Source organism: Artemia franciscana, chromosome 19 (assembly GCF_032884065.1).
Source record: "Artemia franciscana chromosome 19, ASM3288406v1, whole genome shotgun sequence".
Lineage (NCBI taxonomy): Eukaryota > Metazoa > Arthropoda > Branchiopoda > Anostraca > Artemiidae > Artemia > Artemia franciscana.
In genome coordinates this window covers 32,539,657-32,554,874 of record NC_088881.1, presented here as the reverse complement: position 1 = coordinate 32,554,874, position 15,218 = coordinate 32,539,657, and the positions used below count along the sequence as shown (strand labels likewise).

Genomic DNA, 15,218 nt, shown 5'->3' with positions numbered 1-15,218 from the left:
GGGATACCTACTGTCCTCAAGGTGCTTAGTACTGTATCACCGTTACCCCTACGTTCACAGGAAATCCCAGCGTCCCCCTGCCTCCGTCAAGAAGGCGCGTTCCTTCCCTCTGAAAATTTTTTGTCAGACCGAGGACTGCACTGGTTACAAATTCATTAAAAAAAAGAGTCCAAGCACAATAGCCCACACTACACCATCAACTTCAGTCCTATTGTTTGGATGGACTCATCCATTACAGATTGTTCTAGGAGGAGTATAGAAAATTCTCTCTGTTGACTTCATCATTTATATAAAACTGAGTTTCATTACTGAACAACAAAGTCTCTAGTAAAACTGATATTTTCATCCAATTTATCTGAAAACCAAATTTATGTAAAAAACTAATCTTTTATTTTATATGATCTTATCTCTTATTCTTTTAACTGATCTTATCTTTTATTCTTTTAACTTATCTTTTTATCTATCTTTTTGTATTTCATCTTTTATATTATCTTATTTTATCGTTAATTAATGTTTCCAATTTATCTGAAAAATCAAAATTTGTACGTACCCAGACTTTGTGGACACACTGTAGAGTGTGTATACCCAAATATTACGTATACCCAAAATGTTATATCAAAACAATTCTCTATTATAAATATCAATTTTGAAGTTATGTACAGAAAAAGATCAAAAGAGTAAAACCACTATTGCAAGCTGTTCAGCTACTACTTACTCTCTCTCCCTTGTTTAGTTACTATAGCTGAAACATGACAAAATATAGAAAATTTTTCCTAAAAACGGTTAAAAAAACTTACTAGCATGACTGACCAGGATAAAAGTGCTACATTCATGGCACTGTATACTTCCGCATAATCGGCAATGGTGGCGTCTTCTGAGGATTCCAAAAGATTTTGCACACTCTGGGCACATTTTCACATCTTCGTCGGTCACCCATTGAACCACGTTTTGTTCATGAGCTAAAAAACTAACTTGTCATTCTTCTAAAACGATTTTATTATTCTTCTAACAGCTATATTACACTTTTTCTAAATACAAATGACTATATATAACTATATATATACTTCTACTATGCAAACAGCTTTATTATACTTCTAACAGCTATACTATACTTCTACTAACTATAACTGACTTTATATAGCTACATATACTTCTACTATGCAAACAGCTTTATTATACTTCTAACAACTATACTATACTTCTACTAACTCCAGTTCTTCCAGTTTTACTATTTTGTTTATCACTCTTCCGATTGGTTCCATAAAACCACTTGTATAGTGTCAGCAGCCACTGCATAAAAGCAACATCTGAGCCTCTTGACATTTAAACGACAGAATGGGTTAAAAAAAGAGTCACAGAGGGCATGTTTCACATTGGTCAGATGTAAAGATTGTATCAAAAACTAGATTGACATTTAAGCCTCTTGACATTTAAACCACAGAATGGGTTCAAAAAAGAGCCACAGAAGGCATGTTTCACATTGGTCAGATGTAAAGATTGTATCAAAACCTAGAGTGACATTTAAGCCTCTTGACATTTAAACAACAGAATGGGTTAAAAAAAGAGCCACAGAGGGCAAGTTTCACATTGGTCAGATGTAAAGATTGTATCAAAAACTAGATTGACATTTAAGCCTCTTGACATTTAAACCACAGCATGGGTTCAAAAAAGAGCCACAGAGGGCATGTTTCACATTGATCAGATGTAAAGATTGTATCAAAACCTAGAGTGACATTTAAGCCTCTTGACATTCAAACAACAGAATGGGTTAAAAAAAGAGCCACAGAGGGCAAGTTTCACATTGGTCAGATGTAAAGATTGCATCAAAAACTAGATTGACATTTAAGCCTCTTGACATTTAAACCACAGCATGGATTCAAAAAAGAGCCACAGAGGGCATGTTTCACACTGGTCAGATGTAAAGATTGTATAACAAACTAGATTGACATTTAAGCCTCTTGACATTTAAACGACAAAATGGGTTCAAAAAAGAGCCACAGAGGGCATGTTTCAGATTGGTCAGATGTAAAGATTGTATCAAAACCTAGAGTGACATTTAAGCCTCTTGATATTTAAACCACAGCATGGGTTCAAAAAAGAGCCACAGAGGGCATGTTTCACATTGGTCAGATGTAAAGATTGTATAACAAACTAGATTGACATTTAAGCCTCTTGACATTTAAACCACAGCATGGGTTCAAAAAAGAGCCACAGAGGGCATGTTTCACATTGGTCAGATGTAAAGATTGTATCAAAAACTAGAGTGACATTTAAGCCTCTTGACATTTAAACCACAGCATGGGTTCAAAAAAGAGCCACAGAGGGCTGGTTTCACATTGGTCAGATGTAAAGATTGTATCAAAAACTAGAGTGACATTTAAGCCTCTTGACATTTAAACCACAGCATGGGTTCAAAAAAGAGCCACAGAGGGCATGTTTCACATTGGTCATATGTAAAGATTGTATCAAAACCTAGAGTGACATTTAAGCCTCTTGGTATTTAAACTACAGCAGGGGTTCAAAAAAGAGCCACAGAGGGCATGTTTCACATTGGTCAGATGTAAAGATTGTATCAAAAACTAGAGTGACATTTAAGCCTCTTGACATTTAAACCACAGCATGGGTTCAAAAAAGAGCCACAGAGGGCATGTTTCACATTGGTCAGATGTAAAGATTGTATCAAAAACTAGAGTGACATTTAAGCCTCTTGAAATTTAAACCACAGCATGGGTTCAAAAAAGAGCCACAGAGGGCATGTTTCACATTGGTCAGATGTAAAGATTGTATCAAAACCTAGTGACATTTAAGCCTCTTGACATTTAAACTACAGCAGGGGTTCAAAAAAGAGCCACAGAGGGCATGTTTCACATTGGTCATATGTAAAGATTGTATCAAAACCTAGAGTGACATTTAAGCCTCTTGACATTTAAACTACAGCAGGGGTTCAAAAAAGAGCCACAGAGGGCATGTTTCACATTGGTCATATGTAAAGATTGTATCAAAACCTAGAGTGACATTTAAGCCTCTTGATATTTAAACTACAGCAGGGGTTCAAAAAAGAGCCACAGAGGGCATGTTTCACATTGGTCATATGTAAAGATTGTATCAAAACCTAGAGTGACATTTAAGCCTCTTGACATTTAAACCACAGCATGGGTTCAAAAAAGAGCCACAGAGGGCATGTTTCACATTGGTCAGATGTAAAGATTGTATCAAAACCTAGAGTGACATTTAAGCCTCTTGACATTTAAACTACAGCAGGGGTTCAAAAAAGAGCCACAGAGCCTCTTGACATTTAAACTACAGCAGGGGTTCAAAAAAGAGCCACAGAGGGCATGTTTCACATTGGTCATATGTAAAGATTGTATCAAAACCTAGAGTGACATTTGAGTCCAATACTATTCAACTATTAGGCCTACCCTATGCTGCCTGGATAAGCCTATTGAGTTAAATAATTCTTGAAACAAAACCGCAGAATTTTAGCATATGCAGATGCAAAGCAATCCAGCTCTTTCCAACTTTCAGCTGTGATAGTTTGCCTAGTACTGAGTACAAACATTACAGTTGTAATGCTGTCTGTCTAATGGTAATGCAGCTAACTCTCACTCAAAGTCTCCAAGTTATCAATTGTGGTAGTAGTCGCTCTAGTTTTTGATACAATCTTTACATCTGACCAATGTGAAACATGCCCTCTGTGGCTCTATTTCGAACCTATGTTGTGGTTTAAATGTCAAGAGGCTTAAATGTTACTCTAGTTTTTGATACAATCTTTACATCTGACCAATGTGAAACATGCCCTCTATGACTCTTTTTTGAACCCATGCTGTGGTTTAAATGTCAAGAGGCTTAAATGTCACTCTAGTTTTTGATACAATCTTTACATCTGACCAATGTGAAACATGCCCTCTGTGGCTCTTTTTTGAACCCATGCTGTAGTTTAAATGTCAAGAGGCTTAAATGTCACTCTAGGTTTTGATACAATCTTTACATCTGACCAATGTGAAACATGCCCTCTGTGGCTCTTTTTTGAACCCATGCTGTGGTTTAAATGTCAAGAGGCTTAAATGTCACTCTAGTTTTTGATACAATCTTTACATCTGACCAATGTGAAACATGCCCTCTGTGGCTCTTTTTCGAACCTATGTTGTGGTTTAAATGTCAAGAGGCTTAAATGTTACTCTAGTTTTTGATACAATCTTTACATCTGACCAATGTGAAACATGCCCTCTATGACTCTTTTTTGAACCCATGCTGTGGTTTAAATGTCAAGAGGCTTAAATGTCACTCTAGTTTTTGATACAATCTTTACATCTGACCAATGTGAAACATGCCCTCTGTGGCTCTTTTTTGAACCCATGCTGTAGTTTAAATGTCAAGAGGCTTAAATGTCACTCTAGGTTTTGATACAATCTTTACATCTGACCAATGTGAAACATGCCCTCTGTGGCTCTTTTTTGAACCCATGCTGTGGTTTAAATGTCAAGAGGCTTAAATGTCACTCTAGTTTTTGATACAATCTTTACATCTGACCAATGTGAAACATGCCCTCTGTGGCTCTTTTTCGAACCTATGTTGTGGTTTAAATGTCAAGAGGCTTAAATGTTACTCTAGTTTTTGATACAATCTTTACATCTGACCAATGTGAAACATGCCCTCTATGACTCTTTTTTGAACCTATGCTGTGGTTTAAATGTCAAGAGGCTTAAATGTCACTCTAGTTTTTGATACAATCTTTACATCTGACCAATGTGAAACATGCCCTCTGTGGCTCTTTTTTGAACCCATTCTGTAGTTTAAATGTCAAGAGGCTTAAATGTCACTCTAGGTTTTGATACAATCTTTACATCTGACCAATGTGAAACATGCCCTCTGTGGCTCTTTTTTGAACCCATGCTGTGGTTTAAATGTCAAGAGGCTTAAATGTCACTCTAGTTTTTGATACAATCTTTACATCTGACCAATGTGAAACATGCCCTCTGTGGCTCTTTTTTGAACCCATGCTGTGGTTTAAATGTCAAGAGGCTTAAATGTCACTCTAGTTTTTGATACAATCTTTACATATGACCAATGTGAAACATGCCCTCTGTGGCTCTTTTTTGAACCCCTGCTGTAGTTTAAATGTCAAGAGGCTTAAATGTCACTCTAGGTTTTGATACAATCTTTACATCTGACCAATGTGAAACATGCCCTCTGTGGCTCTTTTTTGAACCCATGCTGTGGTTTAAATGTCAAGAGGCTTAAATGTCACTCTAGTTTTTGATACAATCTTTACATCTGACCAATGTGAAACATGCCCTCTGTGGCTCTTTTTTGAACCCATGCTGTGGTTTAAATGTCAAGAGGCTTAAATGTCACTCTAGTTTTTGATACAATCTTTACATCTGACCAATGTGAAACATGCCCTCTGTGGCTCTTTTTTGAACCCCTGCTGTAGTTTAAATACCAAGAGGCTTAAATGTCACTCTAGGTTTTGATACAATCTTCTTCATATATGTTTTTTTTTCCTTTTGTTTTAATACCAGACACTTGGCACGAAACCGTCCTACGTGAAAACTACACTGATTCTGACACAAAAATGAAATGAAAAATTCCAAGAGCGTTTCTGATAACCTACTTAGAAAACCGAATATAATACATGTTTCTCAGCCAAATACAAAATCAAAGACATAGTTGGATACGTCTTGGGTAACAGACACGGTGAACCTTCATCTAGTTCTTTTAGAAGCAGATTCAAAAATACATTCACATCGTAACACATGAAAAGTTGTTTTTGATTTAACTTTTGGAATTTACAATTTGCATGGATACATAATTTTTATTATCTCGCTTGACAAATAAGATCAGGGCGAATAAAATCATATTTAAACGCAAGAATAGAAACTTGCTAAGAGTTTCACAGGCATTTGTAGGAAGTTTGATTCGAGGAAGAGCAAAATATGGTTTTTGTGGTAATATCAGGAGGTTCTTCGGGAAAAACCTAAAGATTTTGGAAATTCTCAAAAAAATCAGCAATGGTGGAAGCGCTGCTGATACACTCAACAATCATCCAATATCCTTGGCTGTACTTGCGCACCTGCTCGGGGATATTTGTACCAGAGCTGCATTTAAGGAGCCAATGAGCCACAAGTCACCAATCACTGCTCTCAAACTTGGGAATTCAATGAATATATATATATATATATATATATATATATATATATATATATATATATATATATATATATATATATATATATAATTATATATATATATATATATATATATATATATATATATAGAACAATGCGGTTTTAGAAAAGGTAGAGGATGTGTCGACCATGTTTTCACTCTTAGGTTAATAATTGAGAAGTCCCTTCGTTGTCAAACACCTTTGGTCCTTAGTTTTATCGATTATGAGCAAGCTTTCGATTCTGTTGATAGAACAGCGTTAACAAAGGTCTTATCGTTATATGGTATACCAGAAAAATACATTAAAGTGATTTGCGCTATGTACGAGAATAATACTGCTGCGGTTAAGGTAGGAAATGAGGTTAGCAACTGGTTTTGTATTAAATCAGGAGTTAAGCAGGGTTGTGTTCTATCCCCCTTTATATGGATCATTTTGATGGACTTCGTCTTAAGGAGCACAGGAAAGGCAATTGGAGACCATGGAATCAAATGGGGAGGAAGAACGCTCCTGGACTTAGATTATGCTGATGATTTAAGCATATTAGATGAAAGTGTGAGCAAAATGAATGAATTTTTAGAGGTTTTACGAGTTCAGGGTGCTAAAATAGGCTTGAAAATTAATGTTAAGAAGACTAAGTCACTAAGGTTAGGAATAAGTGAAGATGAACAGGTGACCTTAGGTAACGAAAAGATTGATCAGGTTGGGAGCTTCAGTTACCTTGGTAGTATTATTAGTAAAGATGGTGGGAGCAGTGAAGATGTTAAAAGTAGAATAGCTAAAGCTCAGGGTGTTTTTTCACAGTTAAAAAAAGTTTGGAAGAATAGAAAGATAAGCCTACAAACCAATATTGGAAGCTACAGTGATGACAGTGGTCAAATATGGCTCTGAAGCATGGACACTCCGAAAAGCAGATGAAAATTTACTAGATGTTTTCCAGAGAAATTGCCTACGGATTGTTCTGGGTACCCGACTGACTGACCGTATTTTAAACAGTAGGTTGTACGAAAAGTGTGGTTCAATCCCGCTTTCTGGGGCTATAATGAAAGAAAGGTTGAGATGGCTAGGCCACGTTCTACGGATGAAGGATGACAGATTACCGAAGATTGTCCTTTTTGGCCAACCGTCTGGGGCTACACGGAAAGCAGGTCGTCCTTGTCTGGGTTGGGAGGATGTCATAAATAAGGATTTAAAGGAAATGGGAACTTCCTGGGAGGGTGTAAAGAGGGAGGCTTTAAATAGATTAGGTTGGAGGAGGAGCGTGCGTAGCTGTGTTGGCCTCAGGCGGCTTGGTGCTGCAGTGAGTTATTAGTAGTAGTAGTAGTAGTATATATATATATATATATATATATATATATATATATATATATATATATATATATATATATATATATATATATATATATATATATAGGCAAGTATCTATTCTCCTGATGAGCCCTTGTGTTGGGTTGTCGTCTCTGAATTATTTGTCTTTTTTATTATTTTGAATATTTGGTAAATGACGACTTATACTTACTTACGACACGACTACATGTCTATGGATTATTTTTTATGGTTGATTGTGTATGGCTATGCTGTTTGACCTATGTAATTGGATGGATGACTAGGGTTAAGGCCTCATTCAAGTACTGATCTATATTAATTACTGATGAAGGAAAACAGTCTTCCTTTTCTCCTTCTGTTTTTTTTTTATGTTTGTGCTGTTGCATTGGTGATTTCTTTTTTCATTAAACATATATATATATATATATATATATATATATATATATATATATATATATATACAATTATATATATATATATATATATATATATATATATATATAGGTATATCACCATTCTAATTTATGCTCACCTTTACGCTTTGACGGCTCCAATGGCAGGCCAGATACGAGTTTATCCAGACGGACAAGAAGCTGGTTCGTTTTAGTTACTTTGTAGCTGACTTTTGCTTCTCTCAAAGCTTTGAACTCTGCTGTAAAGCTTCGACTAACTCCTTAAAAAATTAAAATTGTCATCATTTTTAACCTGCGAAAAGAAAGCCTAGAGGCAGTTTTAGGAGGGAATGAGGGGGCAATAGCCCTGGGCGTAAAAAGGGCAGGTTAATCAGTAAAAAATCAGTAAAAAAGGGCAGGTTAATCAGCCAAATACAAAATCAAACACATGAATGACGACTTATACTTACTTACGACACGACTACCTGTCTATGGATTATTCTTTATGGTTGATTGTGTATGGCTATGCTGTTTGACCTATGTAATTGGATGGATGACTAGGGTTAAGGCCTCATTCAAGTACTGATCTATATTAATCACTAATTTAGGAAAACAGTCTTCCTTTTCTCCTTCTGTCTCTCTCTTTTTTTTGTGTTTGTGCTGTTGCATTGGTGATTTCTCTTTTCATGATATATATATATATATATATATATATATATATATATATATATATATATATACTTATTGACGACATGACTGCCTGTCTATGGATTATTCTTTATGGTTGATTGTGTATGGCTATGCTGTTTGACCTATGTAATTGGATGGATGACTAGGGTTAAGGCCTCATTCAAGTACTGATCTATATTAATTACTGATGAAGGAAAACAGTCTTCCTTTTCTCCTTCTGTTTTTTTTTTATGTTTGTGCTGTTACATTGGTGATTTCTTTTTTTTTGGTGATTTTCATTGGTGATATATCACCATTCTAATTTATGCTCACCTTTACGCTTTACTGGGCTTCAAATAGCCCAGGGGTGTAAAATTTTAAATGAATTATCTAGGGGTTATAGTCACTTTTTATTTTTGAAATTTTATTTTCATTAGAATAAAGTAAAGGGCACAGTTAATAAATGAAAATAATTCATTAATTGCTGATTAATTAATAAAAGAAATTATAAAAAAATCATAATTAAACAATTTAAATAATAAATTAAAAAATTAAATTAAATTAATAATGAATTACTAAATTGAAAATAATTTCATTAACAATGAAAATGTTGTTAAAATTTGGCCTGAAAATGTTGTGGGAAACAGGGGGAGAAGGGGGCTAATCAAGATTTTCTCCCGGGCTCAAAAGAGGCCAGAACCACCACTGAGAAAGTATGGAAATTAAGCACAGGGATAAACTACATACAATCACATAAATAACAGGTAAAACTTTCAGCTAAGACAATAATAAAGTTGTGGTTGGTGTTGACATATTTTGATTTATAAATTACATTTATAAAATTTATAAATAGTATACTATTCTGCTACAGATGCCAAAACAATATTGCTCAAATCCAGTGAAGATTAAAGAATAAAATTATTATAGTTGAAAGAAAATTATAACTGTCAAGTTTGAATATAAATTAAGTTGAATTTTAATGTGCTCTATTAATATTTTCTTAAAAAGAAGCTGACTGTTCAAATTTTAAAAGTATTATGTATTTAAGTTTGTAATATGGAAATGTTCTGAAGTCCCAGAATTTAATCAAAGAAATTAACCTTGGGGAAAAACGTGTGAGGACAGAGAAAAGAACAAAAGATATTTGTAACTTTGTATTCAATATTCTCTAAAATGGCATTACAGTTTAAAAAATTTTTTATTAAGCTAAGGGGAAATCGTCTCCATGAAATAGAAACAAATAGTAATGAAAAAGGAAAGGAACAAAGGAAAAAAGAAAACTATGAAGGTAAAAGAAACTAAAAAGGAACTATGAAACTATGAAGAAAGGAAAGGAAACATAGAAGATAGTTAGTGTCTTGGACATGCATGGAGAGGGGGGGGGGGAGGACTCAAGCCTCTCTACACAAGATTCTCAAATCAATTTAATTTATCGTAAATTTTACATAAAAGCAATGAGACATGCTAGTTTGAAATGTATATTTTAACATTCAAAACTTGCATCTGTATGCATTAATCTTGACAAAAATGTGAAATGAGACAAAATTTCAGAATGTAAGAGGATTGGGTAGAGCATATTTACGGAAGGGAGGGTCGGAGGCTGTATCCGAACATCAAAAAGTTTTTTTTGAATTGAATTATTATAGTATCTTAGACAATCTTTCGTGCCAATCGTGTTGTCTGTGTATTTTCCTTATGTGCAGATATACTTTAAAAATTTTCTCTTCAGCTGGGATAAAGCTCTTTGACCTGTCAAATAAAACCTAAAAGTACCGAGGACGTTAAAATAAAATATTCGTCCCCCCCCCTGAACCCATTTATACCTGAAAATCATGAATCAAAGATTTTCCTTCTGTCTGTTTCAAAGGTAGTTTTTGGGGAAGCATCACTTTTGTTAGTGTTGCCACATTAAAACTAAATAGACAAGTTTGGCACGCTGTTCGTCCGTAAAACTCTAAAATTAAAAATCTCCTCCTTCCCAAAGACAAACATACCTTCAAAAAGTGTTTGCAGAGCCGTTCCGAGGGGGTAGGCAACCAGGTCAGCTACCCCGGCTGTTGAAGCTGGGGGGGGGGGAAGCGCCTTAGCTGGAGGATTTCTGACTTTGCTCAAATTTTTCCCTTTGATCCAGCTTTGTTGCTTATATTTCAATCGGGAGGGGGCGCTGTAATTAATTTTTACCGAATAATATTTACTTAATTTTTAACATTTCGTTGGCCTACTTTCTACAGAAACAGAAAGGAAGAAGAAAGTAAATAGAAAATATAGTAAGTAAAAAAGAGTGACAGAAAAACATATGGCGGAAATGCCAATCTTCTCTTCCTTTTTAAGATTTTTGTTGATCCTTCTATAATATTTATCTCAATTTATTTATTATCTAAATTTTGGCTACCAAATTTAGAATTGGTTCTTTTCCAATTTTTGAGTTTTGTTGTAATCCTTGCTCTTTATTCTTTACTCAGAAACACAATTTTAACCTATATTACTAACTGTTTCACAAGTATTTGGACTATGATTTACATATCTTCCCTAAAGTAAGTAATTTTTAGGCTCATTTACTAAAATTAATAAAGCCTGTAGAACCAAATTTGCGTTTTTCCTATTTACATGGTTTTTTAATAGACTAAGAAAATAAGCAAAAATCATTAGTCTAGCTAAAAAGCTGAGCCCAAAGGTTAGGATAAAGTTAAAACGAAAATAAAATTTCGCCAAAATAAAGAAGGTGAATAAATGAAGAAAGAGAGAGATAGGGTATAGGAGAAAGAGAGATTTACAGCAGCATCAAGCATTTCTTGAGAATTGAACTAATATCTGAAAATACAAATTACATAAAATAATTTTAATTAGATTAATTAAAATTTAATTTAAGCACCTAGAAACAACCAGTTGGCTTTAGGTCGTTTTTATAAATTTTGGGAAAGTTTATATTATCATCTAAACTATTCTAAATTATAATATTACTACAGAAATATAGCTTTCACTTAGTGAAAAAAAAAGTCTTGTTTCCATATTCTGCAATAATGTGCTAAAATTACCCGTTTTTCACCAGCAACAAAGCATGTACTAGGTGATGATAGAAAAAAGGGGAATTTAAATCATCTTAGCACTGCTGACTTACTATAAAATCCACGTTCAGCATGTCTGAACACAAAGGGAAGGAGGTACAAATTACTTCTCCCTCTAATTTGGATTCAATTGTACCCCATAATTCCCCATTAGTAAATGTGCAACCTACAACTATTCTTCACATAACATACATTTTTAGCACGTCTGCATGCAAAGGGAAGGAGGTATAAATTACTTGTCCCTCTAATTTGGATTCAATTATACACCATAATTCCCCATTAGTAAATGTGCAACCTACAACTAAGCTTCACATAACATACAAGCTGGGGGGGGGGGAAGCGCCTTAGCTGGAGGATTTCTGACTTTGCTCAAATTTTTCCCTTTGATCCAGCTTTGTTGCTTATATTTCAATCGGGAGGGGGCGCTGTAATTAATTTTTACCGGGCACCACCAACCCTAGGAACGGCTCTGGGTGTTTGGTGCCCAGACTACCCAGTAACGTAAATAGTATGGTGCCACTCAGGGCGGACTCAGTGTCACCCCTTCTCTGAGTCTAATGAATTATTAACCCTTTACACGCCTTAAAAATAATCATTTTAGAAAACGATACAGATAACATTAACACTATTCAGCCAAACAAGTTTTTTTTTATTTGCGAACATGATAATTACAACAGAGTTGAATAATTATTTACATACATAATAATACATAATAAATGGATGGATTAAGTCAATATTGCTCTGAGATGAAAATAAATTAATACTGTGAACTCAGGGTCTATGACTCGTTTTGCGTGGGTTACCTATGATGGTTTAATATCAAATGAGCGCCCTTCAAACAATTTCGATTACTGACTCAGTACAATAACCCCTGGTAAAAAAGCAAATAAATTAGACAAAGCTAGTGCGTCCCATGCCAAGAAAGTGGAGGACTGTAGTTCTGTTATACAAGGTTTTGACATTCTGATTCCAATAGTGCAAGTTCAAGTTGAAATGACGGTATTTTTGGGAGGCTTCAGCAAGGCCGTATCAACGAGGGGGACTAGGGGGATTGAACTACCCAAAATGTTTTTCTGGCTCTTAAAAAAGTAACGAAAATGAATTTAAAAATTTGTTTGCTGCGTTTTTTGAAGTTTTTCGTACCTCCCACCACCAAAAAAAAAAACAAAGAAAAAAAATACTGGATACAATCTTGGGTTTCAGGCTCTTTTTCAAAAAATTCCAAAATTTGTTTTCGTAATCAGCTTTTACTATTAGAATTAACTGAAACCAAAGTTATATTCGTGAAATAGCTTCAATTTTGGAATTTATAGTTGTATTGGAATTAGCAGGTGGTTTTAATAACGCAAATGGCCACTGTCCAACACCCTTCATGTCCTGTGCCCTTCAGGCTACCCTTCAACTTTCAACGATCCTCTGCTTCCTTCAACCTCGAACTCTAGAGTTGTAATGGAGTTAGCAGCAGGTTCTAATTACGCAGAGGGCCACTGTCCAACACTTTTCAGGTTACCTTTCAAGGTTCAACAATCCGCCGCTTCCTTCAACATCGAGCTGCAGAGCTGTGTTGCAATTAGCAGGGGGTTCTAATAAGGCAGAGAACCACTGTCCAACACCCTTCAAGTTACCCTTCAAGGTTCAACAATCATCCACCTCCTTCAACATCGAACTCCAGATCGTATTGCAATTAGCAGGTGGTTCTAATAACGCAGAGGGCCACTTTCCAACACCCTTTAGGTCCTATGCCCTTCAGGCTACCCTTCAAGTGTCAACGATCCTCTGCTTCCTTCAACCTCGAACTCAAGAGTTGTAACGGAATTAGCAGCTGGTTCTAATTACGCAGAGGGCCACTGTCCAACACCTTTCAGGTTACCCTTCAAGGTTCAAAAATCCGCCGCTTCCTTCAACATCGAGCTGCAGAGTTGTATTGCAATTAGCAGGTGGTTCTAATAACGCAGAGGGCCACTGTCCAACACCCTTCAGTTTCTACGCCCTTCAAGTTACCCTTCAAGGTTCAACGATCCTTCACTTCCTTCAACATCGAACTCCAGAGTTGCCTTGCAATTAGCAGGTGGTTCTAATAACGCAGAGCCACTATCCAACACCCTTCAGGTCCTATGCCCTTCAGGTTACCCTTCAAGGTTCAACGATCCTCTGCTTCCTTCAACATCGGACTCCAGAGTTGTATTGGAATTAGCAGGTGGCTCTAATAAAGCAGAGGGCCACTGTCCAACACCCTTCAGTTCCTACGCCCTTCAAGTTACCCTTCAAGTTTCAACAATCCTCTACTTCCTTCAACATCGAATTCCAGAGTTGAATTGGGATTAGCAGGTCGTTGTAATTAACGCAGTGGATATTTTTGTAACAAAGCTTTGCCAAGAGAGCTTGAGAATTACCCAGTAGCACATTCAACTTTGGTACCAACAATTTCCACCTCTGATTTCACATTCTGTAATAAAACGCTTCTACCAATTGTTTTAATGTCTTCGCGAATCGGAGCTCGACGTTCCGTGGTCGTAATAAAATTTAGAAGTGACCCTCCACCCTTCTTGTTCTCTTCGTCTTTTGTCTCCATGCCCCAATGAAGAGTGCAGCAGAGTTTGGTCTTCGCACCACTAGTTAAATCATTGTTGATTTCATTTTTAGCTTATTTTTTTGCTACTACCAACAGCTTCCTAACTGTATATGGATTATAAATTCAATTCCTAATTTCTCCTAATTTTAAGATATATATAATTGAGTAATTTTCCACATGACCAATTCAAACAATTAGATTCAACTTCTATTGTTGTGTTTGTTTCTTATGTATTTTCATTCACCCTTTCCCCACTCATTTTTTTTTATTCCAATTCATTTTTCTGAGAAAATGGTCTAGGACACATCTTACACTTGTATGGTTTTTCCCCAGCATGAAGTCTCACATGTGTAAAAAATCTTGAATTCTGATAAAATACTTTCTGCATATCTGACAGTCAAAACGAATTTCTCCTCTATGCATCTTGAAATTTTATAATAAATCTCATACAACTCCTAAGACTATTTTAAGCACTTTTTAAAATACAAAATTTATTCATGTTAGCTGAGACAAAGCTCTGATATGACACATCAAAGTTTAGCAAATTTGCAAATGGTCTATTACTACTCCTAAAACTACTTTGAACATTTTTGTGAAATACAGTATTTAGATCTGTTTTAAATATCCAAAATGAATTTAAGTTTCATTTGTAATAAAGCAGCCCCTGCACAATAGCAGTACTTTAAAGACATTGAAAGGTTAAATACAAGGGCCTCCACAAGTGTTCCCTATTAAAGAACATTTGATACAAAACTGTATGATCAAGAAGTAGATACATCTATACAATATTTCTATACATCTATAGGCATATTTTATACATTCTATACATATTTCTATACACATATACAATAAAATCCTATTCGTGGATACATCTATACACTATTTCTATGCATCTATATGTATATTTTATACATTGTATACATATTTCTATACATATATACATTAAATCCTATTCGTGGATACATCTATACAATATTTCTATACATCTATATGCATATTTTATACATTCTATACATAAATACATCTAT

General features: G+C 35.2%; 1 protein-coding gene across 3 annotated transcripts in view; it reads right to left on the bottom strand.

Annotated features, from left to right (window-relative positions):
• LOC136039580 (rabenosyn-5-like) overlaps nucleotides 1-15,218 on the bottom strand; it is a 79,904-nt gene that overhangs the window by 56,310 nt on the left and 8,376 nt on the right. For all 3 annotated transcript variants that reach the window (XM_065723433.1, XM_065723434.1, XM_065723436.1), the window contains exons 4-5: nucleotides 8,025-8,165; nucleotides 798-959 (exon numbers count right to left, since the gene is read on the bottom strand). In XM_065723433.1, the coding sequence (XP_065579505.1) occupies nucleotides 798-959; nucleotides 8,025-8,165 (303 nt within the window). The remainder of the gene's footprint in view (nucleotides 1-797; nucleotides 960-8,024; nucleotides 8,166-15,218) is intronic.